Source organism: Bactrocera dorsalis, chromosome 2 (genome assembly GCF_023373825.1).
Source record: "Bactrocera dorsalis isolate Fly_Bdor chromosome 2, ASM2337382v1, whole genome shotgun sequence".
In the NCBI taxonomy this organism is placed as follows: Eukaryota; Metazoa; Arthropoda; class Insecta; order Diptera; family Tephritidae; genus Bactrocera; species Bactrocera dorsalis.
The window spans coordinates 36982800-37006654 of record NC_064304.1 but is presented as its reverse complement, the minus strand read 5'-3'; the positions used below and the strand labels follow the sequence as shown (position 1 = coordinate 37006654).

Genomic DNA, 23855 nt, shown 5'->3' with positions numbered 1-23855 from the left:
AGCAAAGGACCATAAATTTTCCGAAGAACCTTTCTCTGGAAAACTCATACAAAATTACGAAAAAATTTGTGGATTTTTACGACAGAATTGTGGCAATAGTCGCAAGGACGGTACACGACTTTGATAAAATCTGAATAGAGTTATCGCCAATGTCGGATTTACAGAACTGGAACGAAACGTATTTATTTACAGCCAAGAATTATCGTCTTAATAACATTCACCTAAACTGTTTGGATAACATTTTAATTGCTGTTAACAGATGTAAAGAATTCGGTTCAATTTGATGCCTTTAAATGAAATATTCAAATACATATGTATGTATGAATGTATTCTGAGTCATCTTTCTTGAAACTCGATTTCCAAGTTGGAAGGTTGAAATCATATTGTTGCATTTTTCAAGGTTTCACCCAAACAACTGTGTCATGTTTGAATATACATATATTTATTTTTTTACATATTTTGTGGAAGTTTTGCAATTTAAACCCAATAACATTTGGCTCAGGTGACATTGGTAATGAAACGCAAGATCCAAAGGCATAATATTGATGACGGAAATATTATTCGTCATAGAATATACATATCTACTATATATATAGTAAACATTTACTATAAATACAAGGTGCGTTCCAAAGTAGTCCAGACGCTGAACCCATTTTCGACAGCTTGCAAGCATAAATCAGCGATACTGCGGCAAATTCACGTTCGATATTTGTATGAAGTTCATCAATCGTCGATGGCTGACTCGACGTAGCCTTCAGGAAATAGTTTAACGACGTCAAATCGCACGACCGAAGCCACCAGTGGGCCAGATAACACTTTAACCAGATTTGGTTTTCAATAAATTGATTGTGACATTCGCTATGTGGCTGGTGGCGCCATCCTGTTGGAACCACATATTGTTCAAGTCCATATCATCCAAATCAAGGAAAAAATCATTGAGCGGTAGTGATATTTTGCTTATTGACGAAGCCTTTCCATCCCAAAAATGAGCCTTAATTGCTGTAAAAGACTTCCGATGAAAATCCGGATCATTTTCAAGTTATTGCTCAGACCAATTCACGAAAATACGACCATTTTGGTCGTCAGATGGATTCAGGTCTTACGTGAATTTGATCTTGTAAAGATGTAGGCCAAAATCTTTTCGCAAAATTCGCCACAGCGTCGTCACAGAGATGTCCATCCCTTGACAACGAAGTGTGAGAGATTGATTTGGGTCTTCCTCAATTGATGCGTTAGCGGCAGTAATATTCTCGACACTTCTTTGTCTCACTGGCATGGGGACACTATAAACTGTGCCTGTGGATTCGAATTTTGCCAATAGACGCTAAACTATTGATGTGACAGGACCATAACTTGGACGTAGCGCTCTTAAAGTTGAGACCACTGACTTCGAATTTTTACAGTAATTTTTAATAATTTCTACCCGTTGTTGGATCATATATCTTTCCATAATGAAATGGCAAACCTTACTGAAGAGAAATGACAAAAAAAAGCGGGACAAATATGGCGCCGTTTGTGGGATCGGTCTGCTTATGTAGCGTTGTTTTGAAAAAATCCGTTATATTTTAAAGACCTGTGTAAAATTTCATTAGGATCGATTGAGTAGTTCGAAAGAAATCTTGAAACTTCACAACTTTTTAATAGTTACTTAGAATGACTCTCTCATTTCTAAAATTTTTTTAGGTTACTGGGGAACTACATAGGGACAAACTTCATTGAAGGAATTGTTATTGTAAATAATAATTATGAAATCCAATAGCTCATAGATGTGATGTTAAAATTATACATTTTTAAGTTGTAACTATTTGCTAGACATATTGGTACTGAAATTAGTACAAAAGGCAGAATACTTTTGTACATTAGTGGAAGAGACTTATACTCTCCTTAACAAAAAAGTGTTAAACTTTTAACTCAAAAATTATATACATATATGGACAATACGAACAGTATATAAAAATATACGAACAACCCCAGATATGGCATAGTATATACATATATACATACATATACACAGTGATAAAGACTTTATAACAAGATTGCTCTCGCGATAAGAGTGAAACATTATTAAAAGTTGTAAGTTTTGCGCGCCAAAAAATTAGTTGTGGCCTCCCTTTTGGTTAACTGATGGCAGACACATGCCCCTCCCCGCAGCACGACTCTTCAAGCACCACAACGGTTTGTTGGATTTACAAGTGCAGCGAGTGAGTATTTTATTAATGATGTTATTAGTTTTAATGACTTGACATTACAACTGGCATTATGGTTTTATTTTAGTGTGGCTTTTAATTATAGTGCGTGGTGCGGTATGAGGAGGCACGACGAATATGCGCATATATACACGTGTATGTACATTCATATATATAGAAACATTTGCTTTATATGCAGTTAAAACAAACAATTAACTCCTTTTAGTGCGTTCAAGCAGCGGTGGAATCTGGTCTACACTTGACGACTTATTTTTGTTAAGATCATATACTGCATGTATAGTCATATATATGTACATATACATATATGTACACATAGAAGCAAATAAGTATGTGTGTGAACACTGCGTTTCAGGAAACTGTACCCTTACCCGTGAGAAACATGTGATCGGTTCGAATCGCTATAGAAGAGGCGTAAAAAGCTTTTTACATATGGATCAAAATTTAGAGCTGTTTTCTGTCGAGTGCCGATCGAGAAAGCTCTAATCTCACGATAATTTCGTGCGATACCGAAACTTTGCAGAGGATCCTGAGAGATGTAAAAAAGACAGAAGGTTAATTTTGAATGATTTCTCGAAGTAGTATTAGTCTAGCGAAAACTGGACCGTCAAGGAGAAAGTATAGATAAAAGGTGATCAATTTCGAGGCTCCCTACTTAAAAAAAAAAAAAACACAGAAGCTCCAAATTTAATGGGGAACGTTTATTATCATCCGAAAGAACATTCTTTAACATTTATTTTTTGAAGATTATCTCTTTCAAATGTTGGCAGGGGCTACGTCTTAAATGATCCATCCATGGAGTCCACTTTTTGATGACTCGTTCGAGCATTTCGATTAGTAACTGCCGAATGACACGCGTGATGTTTTGCTTTAAGTCGTAAATAAAAGCGGGACTTTAGACTTTTCATATCCCTACAGGAAAAGTCTAAAAGGTGTGATATAACACAATCTTGGTGGCACACCCACCTGCCCAAAACCTGATATTATCTGCTCCTCGAAATGTTGTCTCAATAAATCAATTGATTGATGCAATATGTGGGAATTGTTATCTTGTTGAAATCAAATGTCGCCGAGATCACAAGAACATGGTCGGTTATCATAGCGCGATAATGTTCGTTACTGACCATTGAGTTCTCACCGGCATCATTTTTGAAGAAATATGGACCGATAATTCCACCGGCCTACAAACTACACCAAACCGCTGTTTTTCTGCATGAAATGACAGCTCTTGAATATCTTCAAGTTGCTTTTCGCCCCAAATGCGGCAATTTTGTTTGTTTACATACCTATTGAGCCAGAAATGGGTCTCATCGTTAAACAAAATTTGGCTCGAAAACGTTGGATCTTGCTGCGAACGCCGCCGAACTGGCTGCGTACTGGACGTGTTCGATTCGGTCGAAATGTGCAATAATGAATGCTGGGTCTCCAGATGAGGGATAGTGTTGCGAATAGTGCGCTCAGTAGGCCGATTATTTTTACCATAAGTTGAGCGAAGCGCCCGAAACACATTCTCTACAGAACGTGAATTTTGGTAATAAAGTTGAACAGTTTGTGAACTTTGTGAATAAGTGCTCATCTCCCGAAAGAAGATTGCGCTACGTTTCGAGGTGTAGTGGCAATCTCAGTGTACCGAAAGCTAGACAGAAAGGGAGAAAGTGCACCACATTTTCAAATTGCCAATTGGAACTTACTTTTAACCTAATCTCGTTTTAGCCTATGGGACAATGTTCGCTTATAAGTTTTGCGCTAATTTGAGGTCTTGCCTTCTGCAGTTTATAGCGATTCTGCTGTGATCAGACCCGCATACGAGTTTAATGACTGAATAACTGATGCAATTAATTCAACTACTCTTTGAACACTCAGCGAACTCAATTCCAGTACTACCCTCTTCATTACTTCTCTCAGGATCCTCTGCATTTCGACTAATTCATTGATTAAGACAGACCTTGACAGCTCAAAGGACCGATATTTCAACTACTAAAGCCGGATCCTCGCGATTATCAGTCGCTTAACCTAACCCAACCTAAAAATGAGGTTCATTCTTATGAAACTCATTGTACATCATTGCACATATGTATGTTTATGTATATGAAAGCATTTCGCCTGAGTTTACTGCTTACAAAGAAGCCTTAAAATCGGTCCGTATGTGTGTAAATAATTACAAGAAATTTATGTTTATACTACAAAACGAAAAAATGGGCGAAACATGCTTCCTTATTAGCTGCTGGTCGCTGATATATCAACACTAACCAGACGGGCAGACGTTCCTACATGTACATACACATATCTGCATACAGACAGACAGGCAGACCGACTTTCGTATTCGAGGTAATTAATTGCCAATTTACCATATGTATGTATGTATGTATCGTAAGTTTGTATCGCGTGTTGAAGCATTTGTATGCCACGTACAAAAAAAAATATTTTTACACAATTTCTGGAAAATAGTGTTGCCACTTGCAAAGTTTATTTTTATATAAAATAAAAAAATAATTAAGCAATAAAAACTTTTTAAACAATTTCAAATACGTGGCAACACTGGTTTGCTTGTTAATTGAATAGGAATCAAAAGCAGGACGAGGTCGCGAAATCAACAATCGAATCTTGCACCAGCCAAAAATGGGCACAAACAAAACAACCCAAAAAATTGAACAATTAAGCAATAAGTAACACGCCCCCAACTAAGACCAACTAAGAGCTAAAGTCTGCGGTCGCTGGGGTGCTAGCGAGAATGACATCTTCGTCGCCGCCATCGTCACAGTAAAATCGGCAATGAGAAATTACGACACCACATTTGGCGACTCGGCGCCAGGCGGGTACTTTGACGCTTACATTATTGCTTTTAGGGGGAAATCCGATACGATATACTCGTACAACAACAGCTGGTTGATTGTCGTGACGAATATTGTTTTATTGCTTTGTGTCTGTCGTGAGTAATTTTTTTCGTTTGTTTTGCCTACTGCCTGTTGCTGGTTGTCACCAAACGCCGATCAAATGCGTCGAATGCGTCAATTTAAAGACCCAATTCCGAAGACATGTCAACAGTGCGAAACACACACGCACACACACACAATCAGTACTGAGACAACAGACAGATGTACGTCGAAGGAACTAATTTAATTTGCTTGGACAAATTCAATTAACACAGCAATGTGACTTGGAATACATAGCAAGCAAAATGATAAAAAACAGAAACAAATATAAAAACAAAAATAAAAACCACGAAATGGCGACATTAACAAATACAGAACTTAATTAACAGCACGGAATGACAGTTATCTGAGCAAACCGAGTGCAACAGCAGCAAAACGAGTGTCTAATCAAAGTTATATAGCGAAGAAAAAAGAAACACGAAGCGCGTTCGCGAAGAAGGGATTCAATATTGTCGATGGAACAAGCAATGACAGCAATTAAGTGTGCTGGATTGCTTTTCGGGCACATAATTAGTTTTTTTTGTTATCGCTCTAATGCTCGAACGAATTGGCCTTGGCTTTATAGATATCAAATTGTCGTTTACAGAACATTATGGTGATACATTATCGCTTTATTTATTCATTTAAGAATATTTTTGCATATAAATTGTTTTATAAAGATTATAGCAATAGGGTGGATAGTTAAATTTTATAAATATGAAAGTATTTGGTTTATGACTTCGGTAAACTCTCATATTAATTAATAATTGTAGGCAACATTTCATACTACTAAGAGGAAAAAATCAACAACCGACCAGATATTCACCATGCGCCAAATTTTGGAAACGACCCGTGAAAAGAGAATCGACGCTTCGTCGATTTGAAAGCTTGACAGCACGAAAAGGACCTGCTTTTATGCCACGATATCTGATTTTGGTATACCCGCAAAACTAATATCTCTGTGTAAACTGACGTTGACCAACATCAAAACCTCCGTCAGGATCGGGAAGGGACTCTCCGAGCGGTTCGATACCAAACAAAGTTTCAGACAAGGCGACTGCCTATCGTGCGACTTCTTCAACCTGCTGCTGGAGAAAATAATTCGATCAGCAGAGCTGAAGAGAAAGTATCATTTTTTATAAGAACTGCTGCTGGTGTACGCCGATGATATTGATATCATTGGCCTCAACACTCGCGCTGTTAGTTCTGCTTTCTCCAGACTGGATATGGAAGCAAAGCAAATGGGTTTGTCAGTGAACGAGGGCAAGACGGAATATCTCCTGTCATCAACAAACAGTCGTCGCGCTTGCGACTAGGCTCCCACGTCACTGTTGACAGTCATAACTTCGAAGTCGTAGATAATTTCGTCTACCTTGGAACCAGCTTTAATAGCAACAACAATGTCAGCGGAAAGGGAAAACTTCAACTCCGTTGGAAAAACTAGATGGATATGGACCTGGGTTTGCTTGGAATTTACAATTGGCGTCAAACAGCAAAAAGGATGACTGGCGCGCTGTTGTTAACTCGGCTATAACCGCATTAGCGGTGTCTACGCCAGTAAAGAAGAATAATATTTAGTTGAAGTTCCACCGTTTTGTTCGATCAGTTGTTGATAGTTTGAAGGTAATTTCAGTTTTCTTGGTTTCCACCTACTAGCTTTTCAATCTACTTTTGTGCCGCATTAGCTAAACTCTCTCTTTTTGTGACAAGTATTCCGTCAAATTCAATGAATGTTGAAAAGAGAGAATCCAAAATTTTTTTGAACAAGAAGACAAGAGTTTAAAATATTTCCAGTTAAGAATCAGAAATTTAACGGTGTTTTAAATAAAAGTTTTCATTTAAATTGCTGTGTTCCCAACTGTGATACCGCTTTGAACAGCAAGAGAAAAATATAGCAATAAAAAAAAAAACAATTCCATTTTGGCGCCAAAGTGATTGCAAACAACAACAAACGATGTAATCGCAACTAAAAGCAATAAAACAACACAAGAATTGTCATCATCAGAAAGGCAAACGCACATAAATCTCGGGAATAACAACATTTCGCAGTCATGAGTGTTCCACAATAACAAGTGTAAGTCTAATTTATGGATGTGGTAGAGGTCATCAAACAGATTTCAGCGTATAGAGTTAGAGCTGCAGCTCAACTGGTTACATCGTGCTAAGGTCAGCGGTGCCGCCAGCCAGCAGTGATTTGTGTCCTTTTTGAAACATTTCACAACAACTTCAATATTACATGCCAAACAAGTGTGTGCGTATGTATTAAGGTGGGTATAAAACACGATTTTTTTTTACTTTAAGCCCAGAAAATTCAGTTGGTAGATACGACAAAAAAAATCTCTTTAAAAGGTGAGAGTTTTTAAAAGGTGCTAATAGAAAAGCTTTAGGCTTCTCTGTTTCCTAATAAGAAAAAAATAGGAAACTGAAAAGTAGAGGATATTTTTATTGATATTTTGAGAATTTAACAGAAAAAACAAGAAAAAACGTTTACTTCGGTTCCACCGAAAATATGAAAGATGCCTCAAAGTTCTTGATTTTTAACGGTCAGTTTGTATGGCAGCTATATGTTATAATCATCCGATCTGAACAATTTTTGGCACCACTGTCTCAGACAATACATCATGCCAAATTTCTTGAAGATATCTCGTCAAATGAAAATGGTCCCCATATAAGCACTTTGCTCCGATTGTTCAGTTTGTATGGCAGTTAGAAACTATAGTGGTCCAATGAACAGCTTTTTTGAAAGAGGTCGTTCATACCGATATCTCAAAAATGAGAGTCTAGTTCGCGTATATACTATACATACAGACGAACAATGACGGACGGACAGAGATCAACTTGACTCAGCTGGTCATGTCGATAATTTAGGTATACATTTTAAAATGTCTCCTTCTGAGTGTTGTAAGCCTCTAGACAAATTTAATATGCCCAGTGCAGGAAATAAAAAGAATTAGACTTTTTGACTCGCCCTAGGATGTATGCGTCTGTACTAACGGGTGCTCCAAATAGAAGTGCCTTTTTCAATAGCCTTTTTTGATAGATCGCACGTGTCGTGTCAAGCTGTCATGTTATTTTTGTTCAGTATTGTTTGGTATTTCAAAAGAAATTGGAAAGCCTTAAGTCTAAACTACGTTTACAAATCGTTCAACTTTATTACGAAAATTCAGGTTCAGTAAAGAATGTGTTTCGCGCGCTTAGCTCAACTTATGGTCAATATAATCGGCCTACTGAGAGTACTATTTGCAGCACCATCAGCCATCTTGAGACCCAGCATTCATTATTAGATACTATTTGACCGAGTAGACAATGTCCAGCACACAGTGAAGAAAACATAGCAGCCGTAGCAGAGAGTGTACACGTAGACCGTGTAGAGTCGATTCGGCGTCGTTTGCAGTAACTCGGACTGACGAATGGAATATCGTTCCATTTTATGTCGATATATTAAATTGTAAGTGGAGAAAATACAGCTTCCGATATCACGAGCTGCAAGAACTGAAAGCGCTCGACCTTCCCAAGCGACTGCGCTTCGCTATGTGTGCTCTTGAAAAGTTCCAAGACCTGACGTTTTCGAGCCAAATTTTGTTCCACGATGAGGACCATTTCTAGCAGAAGGGGTATGTATTATAGAAAAGCAAAATTGGCGCATTTGGTACAAAGAGAAACCTGGAGAGATTCAAGAGCTGTCATTTCTGACAATAAAAACAACTGTTTGTTGTGGTTTTTAGACCGGTCCACATTTCTTCAAAATGATGGCAGAAAGAACGTAACCGTCAATGGCGACCGTTCTAGCGCCATGATATCCGACTATTTGATGCCTGAAATTGAAGCTAGAGATCTCGGCGACATTTGGTTTCAACAAGACGCCGCCTCTTACTACAAATCGCATCAATCAATGGATGTATTGAGAGAACACTTCAGGCCCGTCGATTGGCCGCCAAGATCTTGTGATATCACACCGTTAGACTTTTTCCTGTGGGAATATGTAAAGTCAAAAGTATATGAGGACAATTCCGCTTCGATTCCGACCTTGGAGCAAAACATCACGCGTGTCATTCGCCAGCTATCAGTCGAAATGCTCGAACGAGTCATTGAAAATTGGACTAAACGGATGAACCATCTAAGACGTAGCCGCGGACAATATTTGAAAGAGGTAATCTTCAAAAAATTAATGCTTAAATTTGTTCTTTCGAATGATAGTAAACAATTCACATTAAATTTGAAGTTTATATATTTTTTCTTAGGAAAAGTAGCGAACCTCGAAATGGATCACCGTATGTATGTAAGTCAAGACGCATAATTCAGCATTAAATACAAAGTTTGGATGTTTCGGTTGGTAATGTAATATATTTCAAAAGCTTTGTTTAGAAGCCTGAAACTAACCTACATGCATACATACCTACATACATACAAATTTAAGGGCAGCTCTTTTATATTTTTCCCAATGGGCTGCGGCAACTTTGTAGCGAATAACAAGCATGTTTGTGTCAATCTAATTTTAAATGTTAATGAATTGAAGCTTAAATGTACTATGCACACATACATATATCTGCTGCACTGTCGCACAAGTATAAAGTTTAAAAGTACAAAAACAGAAACAACCAATGAAAACATGTTAGTCGTCAAAGTGTTTATGACACTGCAGCGTGTTGTAGTCATTAGTGTTTGTATGTCTAAATCTATAAGTAAAGCTAAAAGTTTGTCCGTCTGTCGCTAGTTGACCTTTCGTGCGCTCGAAAATAGGCGAAAAAGCTTAGCTATGAAATTCTCACATCCATCAAGAAAAAGAGGTGTGCTCAATGCACTCATTTGAATAGGTTTGCATGCACTAGTTTGTATGTGTGTGTGTGAGTGTGAGTGGCGCCGTCAATGCGTGTTTTTTAAAGAAATTTTTTAAATAGCACATAGTTGGGTGGAGACGGAGGCAGAGGCCAAACAAATGCCAAATGTCAAGCCAAACACAAAACTACGCCGAGTCATACATATTTATGTATATGCCAAGCGCTTTATGTATGTACGCTATATATAGCATCTAAGTGAATCAGTAATAATTATTTGATATAAAGCATTACTTTACCAATGGTAAATGCTATGACTAAGCTCTCATCCCAACATAACGAACCGAGAGAAGCAGCGCCTAGTGAGTTAAACGGTAGGCATACTGGAATCTGTGTGGGTGTAGACGATGTAGTTACCATATAGGAAAATATTTTATGGCTTGTGGCTAGCGGCAAAAATATTTCACTCAAATAAGGAGTGTAAGATTGAAAGTTGCTCATATTTTGAAGGCCCAGAAGTATCGAATCGGTTTTTTTGTATTTCTAACCAAATTTCGTGAGCGGAATCGTTGAGAATGTTGGAAAAGACATACGGTGATTCCGTTTTATCAAAAACGCAAGCTAATGGGTACTACAAAGCCTTCAATGACGGTCGACACATCGTTGAAGATACATAAGCCTCGTTCTGAACGACCTTCGACATCTTCATGAAAGAGTTACGAGTGATGGCAGAGAACTCGACATCTCTCACGAGTCCGTCGAATGAAATTGGTGGATATTTTAGGCATGAAACCGTTCTTGCTAGACTCGAAAGTTGCGATAAACAAGTCAACAATCATCGGAATGGAACCCTTTTTGCCAGAAGTAAAACAAAATTCGCTGTATCAACTGAAGACCATTCCAAAAAATTATTATGAAAAAAGAGGCCTGAAAAAATCGTTGGCATAATTGTATTACATCTGGTTGAGATTACTTTAAATGCGGCAAAATAAATATTGACCGATCAGAATGTCGAAAAGAATCATTCAATACCTTTTGAGACTATGTGGAATGCAACTGTGAAGGATATTTTAGCTTCAGACGAAGTTAACATTTTATTTTATTATATATAAATGGTATCACCCAAGACTCTCCATTCGAATATTTGGCAATTACAACTTAAAATTTTTGCAATCATTAAGTTTTCCTACAAGGCCATAACATACGTAATTGCATTTATTTTTGCATGCGTGCGTGTTTACGTCCCTGAGGCATTCTAACGACTATTATATTTTCTAATGCACATTTAATGAATTACAAATAATATAGTAAGTATATATACAAAGATATTGCATGTAATGAATATGTTCTCACCCCAGTATAACAAGTTCACCATATCGCACTCGCGGTTTGTCATGACCATCTGCATCGGCTTCAGCTAATATGGGAGATTCTGTGCCGTCGGTGCTGTAATTAAAAAGAAACATTGAGGTCATAAATAGTGTTGTTTGAATAAATTAGTGTAAGAATAAAAAAAAACAAAATAATAATACAAAAAATATCTTCTAAGTTAGTATAATAAGATTAATGTTCTATAGCATATAGCTGTCATATAAAATGACCGATTTAAATCAAGTTCTTGTTTGAAAACTTTAGCTTCAGTGCAGCTGAAGTTAAGTAGTGACCCCGCCCCTAATAGGTTTAATGCACACATCTTTAAACTAATCAAGCGAAAGTAACCAAATTCGCTCAGAATAAGAAACTTTACAGACAGTGTGTACTAAAGGTGCGATAAATTAATAACTAAATACGATAGAGACATACAACTTTGCACCCGAGATGATAAGAGCTTTTTTAGGAACCGATGTAAAAGTATCACGTTTAGGTGAAATCACATATCTCGAGACCTGTCCGACGGAATTCACCCAAATTATGGTACATGGCAAATTTGGTACATATGTGTCATTCCTCTGTCATTTCTATGTTACAGTGTGAAAATGAGCGAAATCGGACTACAGCTACGCCTACTTCATGACTAATGTTTTTGAAGTGTGCAACCCTATAACCAAAAATTGTCCTAATCCAACCGAAAGTGCTCAAGCCCCCACAAAACGAATTTCTGAGATAATTCTCTTCTAACAATGGTATGTCGGTGTGCTACAAATGGGTCAATATGTCAATGTCAATACTTCCCTTAGCTCCCAAATACCTAATACAAAGATTTTTGAACTTCCAGGTGACTCTTTACCGCATAAATGAGAGAGCGTGTTTTGCTCATAAAAGTTTGTACATCTTTGTGTCTAAAATGGAAAAAATTGGGCGAAAACTTATGTCGAAAATGTTCTCTAACAATATCAAAATTAATACAAGCATCCCGTGCCTTTTTCTGCCTCCAATATACGCCATAAAATGATTTCAGTCTTTTCACCTGCACTTAAACCAATGAAGTTGATTAAAATGTGATATTTTAATGAAACTAAATGGACAAGATTTCTTAGAATGGAATTAGTCTATACCTTGGTCTCAACCTCATATCCCTAATATAATGAATTCCGATTTTCTGGTTGGCGTTTTCCACATCAACTCAATATGTTAAATTTAGTCTCTTCGGTCAAGGTGGTATCACACATAGTTACATATGTACATATCTCATTTTGAGAGGAATCGCTCACCAAAGAAAAAAGTTTTAATAATAACAACAAAAAGTTTTATTTGACATAAAAGAATATTTTATTTCGCAAACAATTGATATTAAATAACACTCACACACATACGTAAGTATGGCATAAGCCATACATAAATGCATTGTGACTAAAAAGGACCAGGATATTATAAATAAAATAAAAAAAAACACAAAATATTTAATATTTCATCAATACTTATTTTGTCGCCTTCAAAGTAATCCCCAGCAGATGTAATATGCTTATGCCAACGATTTTTCCAGTCTTCGAAACACTTTTCATAAGCACTTTTTGGGACGGCCTTCAGTTCCTTCATCGAATTTTGTTTTATCTTTTCGAACGACTGAAAACGGGTTCCAGGGAGGGATAATTTCTGTTTGGAGAACAAGAAAAAATCACACGGAACCGAATCTGGTGAATCTGGTGATTAATAGATGTAATTCATTGCGTTTTTGGCTTTAAATTCGGTCACAATTGAACTCTTTTCTGCTTTATCGAGCAGGAACAGGTTTCATGCCCAAAATATCCACCAAAATCATTCGAACGGACTCGCGAGAGAACACATGCCTGACGATTTTCAAGTACCAAATCCTTCAATTTTTTAATATTTTCATCAGTTGAAGAGGTTGAAGGCCATCCAGAACGAGGCATGTCTTCAAAGATCTCTCGACGGTCCTTGACTGTTTTGACTTTGTATCAGGTTTGTGTTTTTAGTAAAATAGTCCTACCAACTTAGCAAAATAAATTTTTTAGAAATATTATTTACCCAGGTAATTACAACTTCCGGGTGCTTTTTTTCCTTAATGTATACATACATACATATACATATTCAAAGTGCAAATAACTGTTCATCGGCAGTGCTCAACTCTTGCCCAAGTAATTACATATTTGAAAGTAGTTCACAAACTCTCGGCGACTACCGACTGCAAAAGTTCCTAGACTTATTTATTTCTTATAATAATTTTACAACAACATAAGAAAGCAGCAAATATGAAACATTGTGTTGCTGTAAGCGGCGCAAGTGTGTTCAACGAACTTGCAAGCTTTTGCAAAGCACTTACGCCTATTTTACCACTAAAATTTCAATTAACAGTGACAATGGCAACAATAACAACAGCAACAAAAACAAATATAAGTAAAAACAAAGCAACGCAGCAACCTTTCACTTCCAGCGCTGCCTGCTGGCTTGGAATGGCATTCAGCTACTTTTGTTTAAAAGACTTGGCTATTGACTTGGCAAGTCTTTTGTGAGAAATGCAAACACACACACACACACAATGACATAAAGCAGCATGTGAAACAAGAGAAGTAGGGTTTTTACAGTTTCTTTTTTTGTTTGAAATGAGAAGAACAGCAATTGACACCCAAAGTCGTAAAAATTCATTCATAAGCAAAGTAGGGGCTCGCGTGGAGCGCAATCCGCCTACGAACCGTATATGCCGATTCATGCGAAGCTCGTATATATAAGAAATGGGATAAGGCTTTTATATTTATCCAATTTTAAGAACTTGCTCAATAAGTCATGACAGCGAGAAGAGATGACCCAAGTAATGTTTAATGCCTAAAAATACTAGGAACTAGCACGTAAGAAGTAAATAATCTGTTAACGAGTTAGAAAAGAACATAGCAGCTCATTTAATTTTTTTTTATCAGGGTTGCATCGGATTAAAAGTAAATTCTTATATTTTTTTTTGTATTAAAGAGAGCAGCATATTTTGTGTTTTCTATATTACAGTACTCTGTCGATGTATAAGGTTATATTATATAGAATCCGAAGCACTTTGAAATGCTTCTTCGCTCTCTCAAAGAGTGCTCTCTTTCAACTCGTCAACAAAAAAAGCACACCAATAAATATTTTGATTATATTTGTCCACTTTTTAAAGCAGATATTTTAAATACGTTCAACTTTTCCTACAGGGTTCGTAAAAATTTTCATTCGAGGGCATCCCTAAACATCTTTATGTAAACTTACATCTTAAGTTACGCAAAGAGGATTAAATGCATAGGAATAACTGACTGACGTAGCGGTAAATAAAAGTAACAGTTGGAAAGTGTTAATTTTGCAAATATTAGTAGAGAGAATACTAAGTAATGAAAGCTTAGTAAAATTCATTTCGTTTTTGTAACTAGAATATTTTCCCGGAGTTTCAAGGCAATCGTAGAACAAGTGTAGTGGATAGAACCTTTGGGAGAGCGGGTCGGTCGGCTACTTCAATATTTCATTGTAATTTTCTCCAAAACATCGCTTTCAAAGTCGGTGGTCAGAAACCAGCGAAGCGATCTTATTGAACTGCGGATAGAAGATAGAAAGTAATTGAGGTTTGCACTGCGTAGTAGATGGATGCACCCTGTTGAGTAGATGGATAAAAAGATCTTGAGCATGTTTCTACAAAATGCTGGGTAATCTAGAATCATGTGTTTTGGAGTTTCCGGTTCCATGTCGCAAACCGGCGAGCCTGCAGTGCCCAGTTAGAGCGCGACAAGGAGACGGAATTTGTCTCTGGGAAGGTTGATCATATCTCTAAACCTTGCTAGGTTGTAACCTCCCAACTTGGTGTGGCTCACTCGTGGGGAGTAACTACTTTATGGTGTGGGACTCCCACCGCAATGTATGTTTCTGGCTCCATAATCCTAGAAGCCGCCGCAGAGGGGCTAGTTCGTCGGCCAGCTCATTGTCGGCTACCCCTTTATGCGCCCCGGCTCCCATATCAGGCGTAGACGATTGCAAACTGATAGGCTGTTCAGCTTTCCTATGCACTCCCCTACTAATAGCGATTTGACTTCGAGAGAAGGGTTCTGCTTAAGATTTGTGGTATTTTGCGCGAACGGCGAATACCGCAGTCGATAGAATGATGAGCTGTACGAGATATACGACGCCATTGACATAGTTCAGCGAATTAAGAAACAGCAGATACGCTGGCTAGGTCTTATCGTCCGAATGGATGAACACACAATGGCTCTGAGAGTGTTCTACGCAGTAGTCGTCGACAGTAGCAGAGGAAGAGGAAGACTTCCACTCCGTTGGAGAGATCGGGTGGAGAAGGACCTGGCTGCTCTTGGTATTTCGAAATGGCGCTGTTGTAAATTCGGTTATAACCGCGTAAGCGGTGTCTACGCCAATAAAGAAGAAAAAGAAACTGCTTCCTCAAGGAAAGTTTACGAAGAACTTGTGTTTTCTTACTTGTATGTGGATAAACAAAGTGGACCTCTTAAACAACTAATTTTCCTACTCGTGAGATTACTACGCCTCTTTCACTTTATTTGCCAGCTGTTCAAATTAGAAAACACCGTTTTCGAAATCACGAATTAAAATATCGCTGCTCGTAGCCATATCGGCTTACTACCTTGGCGACTTTCTCATAATTAAAACTAATTAACACCCTTGGGTTTTATAAACACGTACAATTACTTACATATCTATGTATGTACTTATGCATATGAATGTACGTTGTTGTAAATTGAAGGGTTTATTGTTGCTTTATTTGCTTTCCGCAGATTGCACGAGCAATCAGTTAGCAACCAGGTTGCAACATGTTTAACAAGTATTTAGCTTATTAATTATCAGGTGGGTAAAGTGGTTCACTTTCTACGACAAAATGCTCATAGAGCACACACACAAACTTATATGTATGTTTGTGTGTGTTTGTGCAAATGCATTTATGAAAATATTTACCTTAGCTTAATGCAGTTGGGTAAATATATGTATATCGAACGATATAAGATGTACTTAGTATGTGACTTTTTTGTATGCAAAATTTATGGCTACAATCTGCTTGCTTGAGACAAGTAAGTAAATATGCATGTATGCACTCATGTAAGTACATATGTATGTATGTATATGTATGTATGTGTGAGATTTTTATACGCACTCGATAAGCTTTTTGTGGTGAAAGGACTATTGTTCGGCAACATCAACAAAACAAAGTAGGCATACGCTCGTAAAAGTGCAATGTTTACAACAACAAAAAACAGCAACAACACGTCGTACGTTATGCATAGCCAGACAAGAGGTGATGGCCAAGCGTTCAACCACTTACGGTACAATTAACAACCGCCTGCCAACAAAGGCAACATATTCTACTCATGGGCATGTGTGTGTGTGTGTAAGTGCATGTGAAATGGCAAGTAAAAAAGCAAATTACTTCAAGGAAATATAAGACCATATAAATGTATGTAAAAAAGAATGCAAATAAAACGCGCAAAAAACGCACGTCACTGTAGGAAGTTGCTAATTAAATATTGATAACACCGTTATATTGAATAACAAAGAGGTGTGTGTTTTTTAAACAAAAGCTTACAAACGCGAGGAAGTGAGAGTCTTTAAAAACTGCGCAATAATATTGCGTTCGATTGTTTGTTCGCTTGGCTATATTTTTTTGTGAGAAAACGGGGTTTTAATTCTGATTTGATGCTTGCGCATATCAGAAGGTGTTTAACTTGACTTCTTGTAGATCATACCAATATAAACATCTGAGTTCCTATCTGTTAATTTTGTTCATTTTCATAAAATATTAAGCAATTCCTGGGATTAATTTCTGAGCGGATTATTTCAAATAATATGGTGAACAATATAATAAAGAAATTCGGCGGAGTCCTAAGCCAAGTTCTTTATTTTTGGTATTTTCCCAACAATTTACTCAAATTAAATCCGTGTACTACTGTGGGCAAAAACTAGTAAGACTTTTTAATTTAAATTTTGCGCGAAAACGAACTCGAACGATTTTTTTTTCTAGACTGGCATGACTGTCAGTGACATGCCACATCAAAACAGTCATTAGTGTTTAGTATACGCTTTCTTATTTTCTGAAGTACATTGCATTCGGCAATTTTTACGATGATTCAAATGATTCTACAAAGAAGTTCCATTAAATTTTCTGTGTGGAATCGAATTTCTGGTGCCGAAATGTTCAGAATATTGGAAAAGGTTTTCGGTAATAATTGTTTGTCGCGAGCAAGCGTTTTTAATTAGTACAAAGAGTACAAGAGGGTGGAGAACGCGTTGACGACAAGCCACGTCCAGGACGACCATCAAGAACAACTGTTGATCAACACGTCAATAAAAAAAGGAATAAAAAATGCTTGTGACGCAAATACTAACATCAGAAGAATAAGTGGAATAAGTGAAAACCATTATGAAAATCATCTAGCCCTAAGGGAAGTGAAAGTACGATTTGATTCCAAAATCACTCAATTTTTTCGAAAAACAGCGCGACGTTAAAATCTGTGAAACAATGCCCTTCGACTACTGGAATGGCATGAAATGTATTAAGTATTATAGGCGATGAGTCTTGGATCTATGCTTACGACCCAGAAAAAGACAATGAAATGACCGAATATCGTAAAAAAGGTGAGCCGAAACCGAAAACACAAGTCAAAACAGGTCAAAAATCAAGGTTATGTTGACAGTTTTCTTCGATTATCGAGGTGTGGTGCACTCCGAATTCCTTCCGACCGGCCAAACTGTCAACAAGGAATACTATTTCAGTGTTACGCGTCGTTTGCGTGAAACTATTACACGACGATAATGCTCCGTCGTTAATTTTTCGCCAAATTTTCAAATTCTGGCTATTCAGCAAACTCAAACAACCCCTCCGAAAAACCGTTTTGAGTCAATTGAAGACCTTAAGCGTGAATAGAAAGTTATTCCAGAAATTAACTTTAACAACTGTTTCGAGGATTAGAAAAAACGTTGTCACAAATACATTGGGGCCAAGGGGCCACAGTTAATTTTTTCCCAGCGAGCATTCTTTAAAGATCTGAGGAAATACTCGCTGTTGGCGATCTGGAAGCAATTCGAAGCCGGATTCATGAATTTTATTCACCGTTTTCACTGGCTTGTAATACGGTACATTGTTTTGGCGATAAAAACACTTTCTTTTTCGACGACTTCGTCTTTTAAACAGCCCAATAACGTTATGTAATTGATGCAGTGGATTGTCCTTCTTTTTTCAAGGTAATAAATACCAATAATTCCATGCGCATCCCAAAATACAGACGAATGTTACATTTTTCTATGATTATGGAGCGGGTTCATCGTCTGCAGTCCGCTCGGATGACTGTCGATTGGACTTCAGAGTGAAATGATGGAGCCATGTTTCATCCATTGTCACATATCGACGCAAAAACTTGAATTTATTATGCTTGCATTTCTTAAAACACGGTTCCGAATCATCAACTCGTCGTTGTCTTTGATCAAAAGTGCGCTCGCGCGGCACCCACTTTGCACGGAGCTTTCTCATATTAAAATATTCGTGAATGATATAAGGTACACATTCAGTTGTTATCTTTAGAATGCCTACTCCCTATTTTATGGACTTTTTGATGCTTTCGCCGGTAACAACATCGTTTGTGTGTCCACTGCTTTCACAATCTTCGGTGCTCATTTCCACCACGTTCGGGATGGTTGATTTTCCTTTGGCAGTGTACACAAACTTATCATCAAGCTTGTGTAAAGTGTATTTTTCGCCTTCAAAAAGTAATACTTTATCAGTAGTTATTTATAATTTTAATACGATAACGTTGGTTAAGGAATTACAGGTAAATACGATTAAAACATAATTTGGAAAATGCCAAAAATATATTATGTAAATTATTATTATTCAATCGAAAATCCCCTTGAAAACATCCAAAGCAAGTTCATTGTACCAAAAACTGTCGAAATAGACAACGCGCAGTGCCGTTAGCTTTAACAGCTCTCCACCCACTACCCATTTCGAACGTCGACATGAAATTTAAGCAGCAATTCAGCAATTAAGCTGTTTATTGCCGTTGCAACAATTTAAATTGTATATAAAATTTCAGGAAATCGCAAATGAGCGAGCGAAAGTCAAAGGCAATGCGACGGAGTCTAATAAAAAAAAAAGGGGAAATGTGGCGCCTTCTTGCGCACACCAGCCAGGCAGGCGGCAAAGCGGCAGAGAAGCATTAAAACCAACGATGATATGATGTTACGGTGGCGTATAGCGGAACCACCCACATGTATGTGCAGAGAGGAATGAAGCAAGAGAGAAAGAGGAGGACACATGCATACACACATGAACACTAACTAAGCAGCCAAGTGCACAGGCGCAACAACAACCCTTCGGTGAAAGCGCAGTCAATAGCCGCTGCGTTGCACACAGACCCGAAAAACACACCCTCCGCAAATAAAGCGCTGCCGGCGCAGCGGACAGACATGCATGTAGACAGCCTACATCGATTTCGTGTCACATTCAAACTTGCTCCCCATTTCTACTATGCGGATTGCGAGACAATTGACGACCTGGCGTGGCAGGAAGGGAGAGAGGCGGCAGCTCATATGTTGCTGTTGGCGTCTGACTGCTTGTGTTGCACAGGGGAGGTGGACAGGGAAGTAGAGGAGTTCGAAATTATGACTGTATGTGTAAATGTAAGTATGTGAGTACTTGCGACGTCCACTTGAAAATCTGCAACGCAAACAACATATGCCTATTTAGAAAATAAAAATAAAATGCCCAGCAACAACAACAGCGAAGGAAAGTCTACACCAGCTGCAACAACAACAACGACAACAAGTAGAAATAATTCACTTGCCGCCTTGGGTGGATGCGCGCCCATCCAACGAAGTGGTTGTCTGCCCGTCTACCTCACCCGCTGTCGCTCTCCCGGCGTTGTAATAAGAGCCCACCATAACGCGATATTACCGTTGCCAAGTACGACTGCTGGCGGGGAAGTATGGGGCTTGAAGAAGTGTAGAGAATGCAGTAGGCGCGGCAAATAGCTATATACTATATGTACATATGTGTTCAAAGCGCCGACGGCATTGACTTCTCGAGTAGATGGCAGCCAGGGAAATTGCGAATAGCAAATTGGAAAAGGCCAGGTTAAAGCAAGTGGCGAGAATAAATTGCAAAGAAATGAAAAATTGAAAACAAAATTGAGCAAATTAAGTACAACAAGCCAGAACGTTACGACAATTTTAGATTTTCTACATTTTAATTTCGTTAAAGTCGCGCGGGCTTAACACCACATCTCTTCCAGCCGAATCAGTATGGCTTACGTACGTCACCCTTTTTGTAGTAAGTTCAAAGAGAAAAAAGGAAAATTGTATAAGCATTGTAAGTGGATTCATTTCGGCTTAATGAGGTCGTCGCGTTCAGCGTGACCTCAGCTCAACTCGTGTACGAATTGCCCCCGAAAAGCATTACCAGCAACAAATTTCTAAAAGGATGACGACAGATATTCGTCTTTTTTCCATAATTTTTCCTTTTGTGTCAACATAGTAATTGAAATCAGTTTGCACTCGTAAAAAACTAGATTAGTGTTCCCCCACCCGACTTCGTGTGGCTGTCGCAACGATGTGTTATGATGACATTTTCGGCACAGACAACACTTTTGCTGGCACCGTGGCATACTTCGATTGTCTCTCATTTGCTGTCGGCTCTAATTGTCACACATTTCTGCTGCAATTTTCGTTTTTCTATTTTTTGATTTTTTTGTTTTTTTTTACATTTAAATTTTGCTTTTAATTGTGATTTTGATTGCGACGCTGATTTGCGCTGATGAAAAGACCGGTAGCGAGCACATGAACTGACGTGACCGACACGCTGTGCTGCTTTGCTGCGCTCAAGTGAGCGGATCGGTGATGTCAGCCACCCGCCGGCCGGCAAGTGATGGCCGTGTGGGTGGTTTGCGTAACTGCCGGTGATGGCGTGTGTAACGGGGGGAGTGTAGGGAGATTAGTGTGCGAGAAATTAACATGAATTTTTGCATAAAAACGAGTTCACATTAAATGTTAGTGATGGACATTTTGGCGGACAGAGATGATTGTGCAGTTTTAAGAATTTGAAGATAAGCGAAACAATAAAAACAGTTATGTACATACATATGTATGTATGTAACTCAAAACAACGCTTGGTATGTTATTTTACTGAACGAAAACTTCACTTAAAATAAATCTATGAAGACTGGACTGGTTTTATATCAAGTTCTTGAGTTTTTAGTGGTACCAGAGTTTAATAAAATTAGTCATCATGTAGGTGGCCGACTCTTTTTGCAAATTAAGCTGCATCTTTACAGACTAGCAATAAGTTTTATTTAAAATATTTGGTCCGAACTTTAAAGAACTTAGTGTTCGCGAATTTCTTTGGTCCCACTGCGGTCATTTATCGTTGCCATATTATTTTCATCATACACAGATCCTAGGACTCCCATTATCGACATACGATACGGTATGTTTATAATGAACTTTAATGAACCAAATATGTATGTACCATTTTGGTCGACCACTTTTTGTAATTTTTCCGCTAGAGACATTAATACATCAGTGTAAAACTTTTCTGGTTTCTCGGCGAAAAAGTAATGTTCACAGGCTTCACTTGAAGCCAACTTTACTCCATTAAGGGAGTTCTGCATTGACCGAAACAAGTGGTAGTCCGATGATGCAAGATCAATGCTATATGGTGGATGCATCGAAACTTCCTAGCCAAGCTTTTGCCCATTTAACAAAGATGTTTGTAGTCTAGCGTTGTTCTGATTAAAGACGAATCCCTTTCTGTTGATCAGCTCTGGCCGTTTTTTTTCGATTGCTTGCTTCAATCTGATCAGTTGATGACAGTAAAACATAGAATCATTGGTACCAAACAGGCTGGAGCAGCTCATAGTGGATGATTCCTTTCCAATCTCAGCAAACACTCAGGATAACTTTTCGAGGCATCAATCTTGGCTATGATCTTTTTCGCACATTATTGTGGTACTTGATCCACTTTTCGTCTCTTGTTAGCATTCGCTACAGAAACCTTTCCATTTCACTTCGTTTCAGCAAAGATTGGCAGATATTAACTCGGTCCATTCAATTTTTCACAGACTATTTATGTGGTACCCAAACATCGAGCTTCTTTTTGTAGCCAGCCTTTTTTAAATGGTTCAAAACCGTTTGATGTTGAATGTTAAGTTGCTTAGTGATGTCAAGGCTGCTTATGCGATGATCCTGGTGAATCGTTTTCATAATTTCATCGACTTTTTCAACGATAGGTCGACCAAAGCGAGGTGTATCTTTCACTTCGAAATTTCTAGAACGGAAGCGAGCGAACCATTTTCGTGCTATACGAACTTATACAGCATCGTCTCCGTAAACTTCACAAATTTCATTGGTGGCTTGGGTCGCATTTCACTTTTTTATACAAAAATTCAAAATATAGCGAATTTCTTCATTATTTGCAGTCATTTTTGAACAGCTGTAACTTTTTTTTAACTTCCCCGAATTTAAAAATTTTTTTTTTTGGTTAAATGAAGCTTAAAATCTTCCCTTTTCAACACAATAAGGTATGACATAATGTGATTGGTAGTACTGGAAATTTACGACTTCAACTGCATCTAACAAAATACGAAAAGACTTTTTCGACTACCCAATAATACTGTAAAATTGAAGTCTTCGAATATTACAACTGTAAATCAAAACTTGTCGAAGCAGTTCAATATAAAAATAAAAACCAGATAGTCGTAAAAGTACTATTTCCGTTCAAAAGGAAAAAAAAAAATAAAAAAATAATAATAAAATGGAAAATCGTAAATCAAATTTAGCTATAATAAATACTTATCAGCAACTAAGCCGATTTCGAAAGTGAAAGCAACGCGTAATGTTCAATGCGATCAAGAACACTCATACGTTACAACCGAGCACACACACGCACAACAGTACCACATACTCATACACATACACACCAGCATACAGTCGGTGATAAAGCTGCACAAGTATGCGGTAAAAAACTAGTAATTTTCTGCTTGCAAAAAGCGAAGTGAACGAAATCGCAACTTAACATTGCCTTAACATGCCACTGTTAATTTATTTGATTGCAAAATCAGTTTTTTGCTCGTGTTTTTGTTTTCACATTTTGCGGCAGTAATGTTTTCCTGCAATTGCAGCTGAAGTCACGCTTGCGCAGACAACAATCGCTGCTGGTGGTGATACACCAGTGCAGAGTTGTTACACAATGACAGCACAAAGGAGGTGAGCGCATTGCTGTGTGTGTGTGTGTATGCCTGCGTGTGGGTGCATTGTGGCTTGCGAAAAACGGTTTACTTCTTGTTTTTGCCTCGCTTTTATTTTCACTACAACATCTTGTTGGCTTTGGCGCCGCGACTTGTAGCGGCACTTGGCGTTGACAGCAGCTTTTCCCCCGTCTTCCGGCTGTGCGCTTCGGTTTAGCCGATTTTTTATTGACACACTTTTATTGTTTACATCCACTTTTACGATTCGTTGTAGTAAAATGCAGCGCAAAGCAGCAGCAGGAATTAAATTCGAGTTTATGTGGCGAAAAGAAGATTAGAGAGTTTAAGCCGGGCATT

The 23855-nt window shown here is 38.0% G+C and overlaps 1 protein-coding gene across 3 annotated transcripts in view; it reads right to left on the bottom strand.

Moving 5' to 3' along the window:
• LOC105226361 (protein pellino) overlaps positions 1–23855 on the bottom strand; it is a 98376-nt gene that overhangs the window by 18345 nt on the left and 56176 nt on the right. For all 3 annotated transcript variants that reach the window (XM_011205210.4, XM_011205211.4, XM_049447248.1), the window contains exon 3: positions 11245–11337. In XM_011205210.4, coding sequence (XP_011203512.1) covers positions 11245–11337 — 93 coding nt within the window. The remainder of the gene's footprint in view (positions 1–11244; positions 11338–23855) is intronic.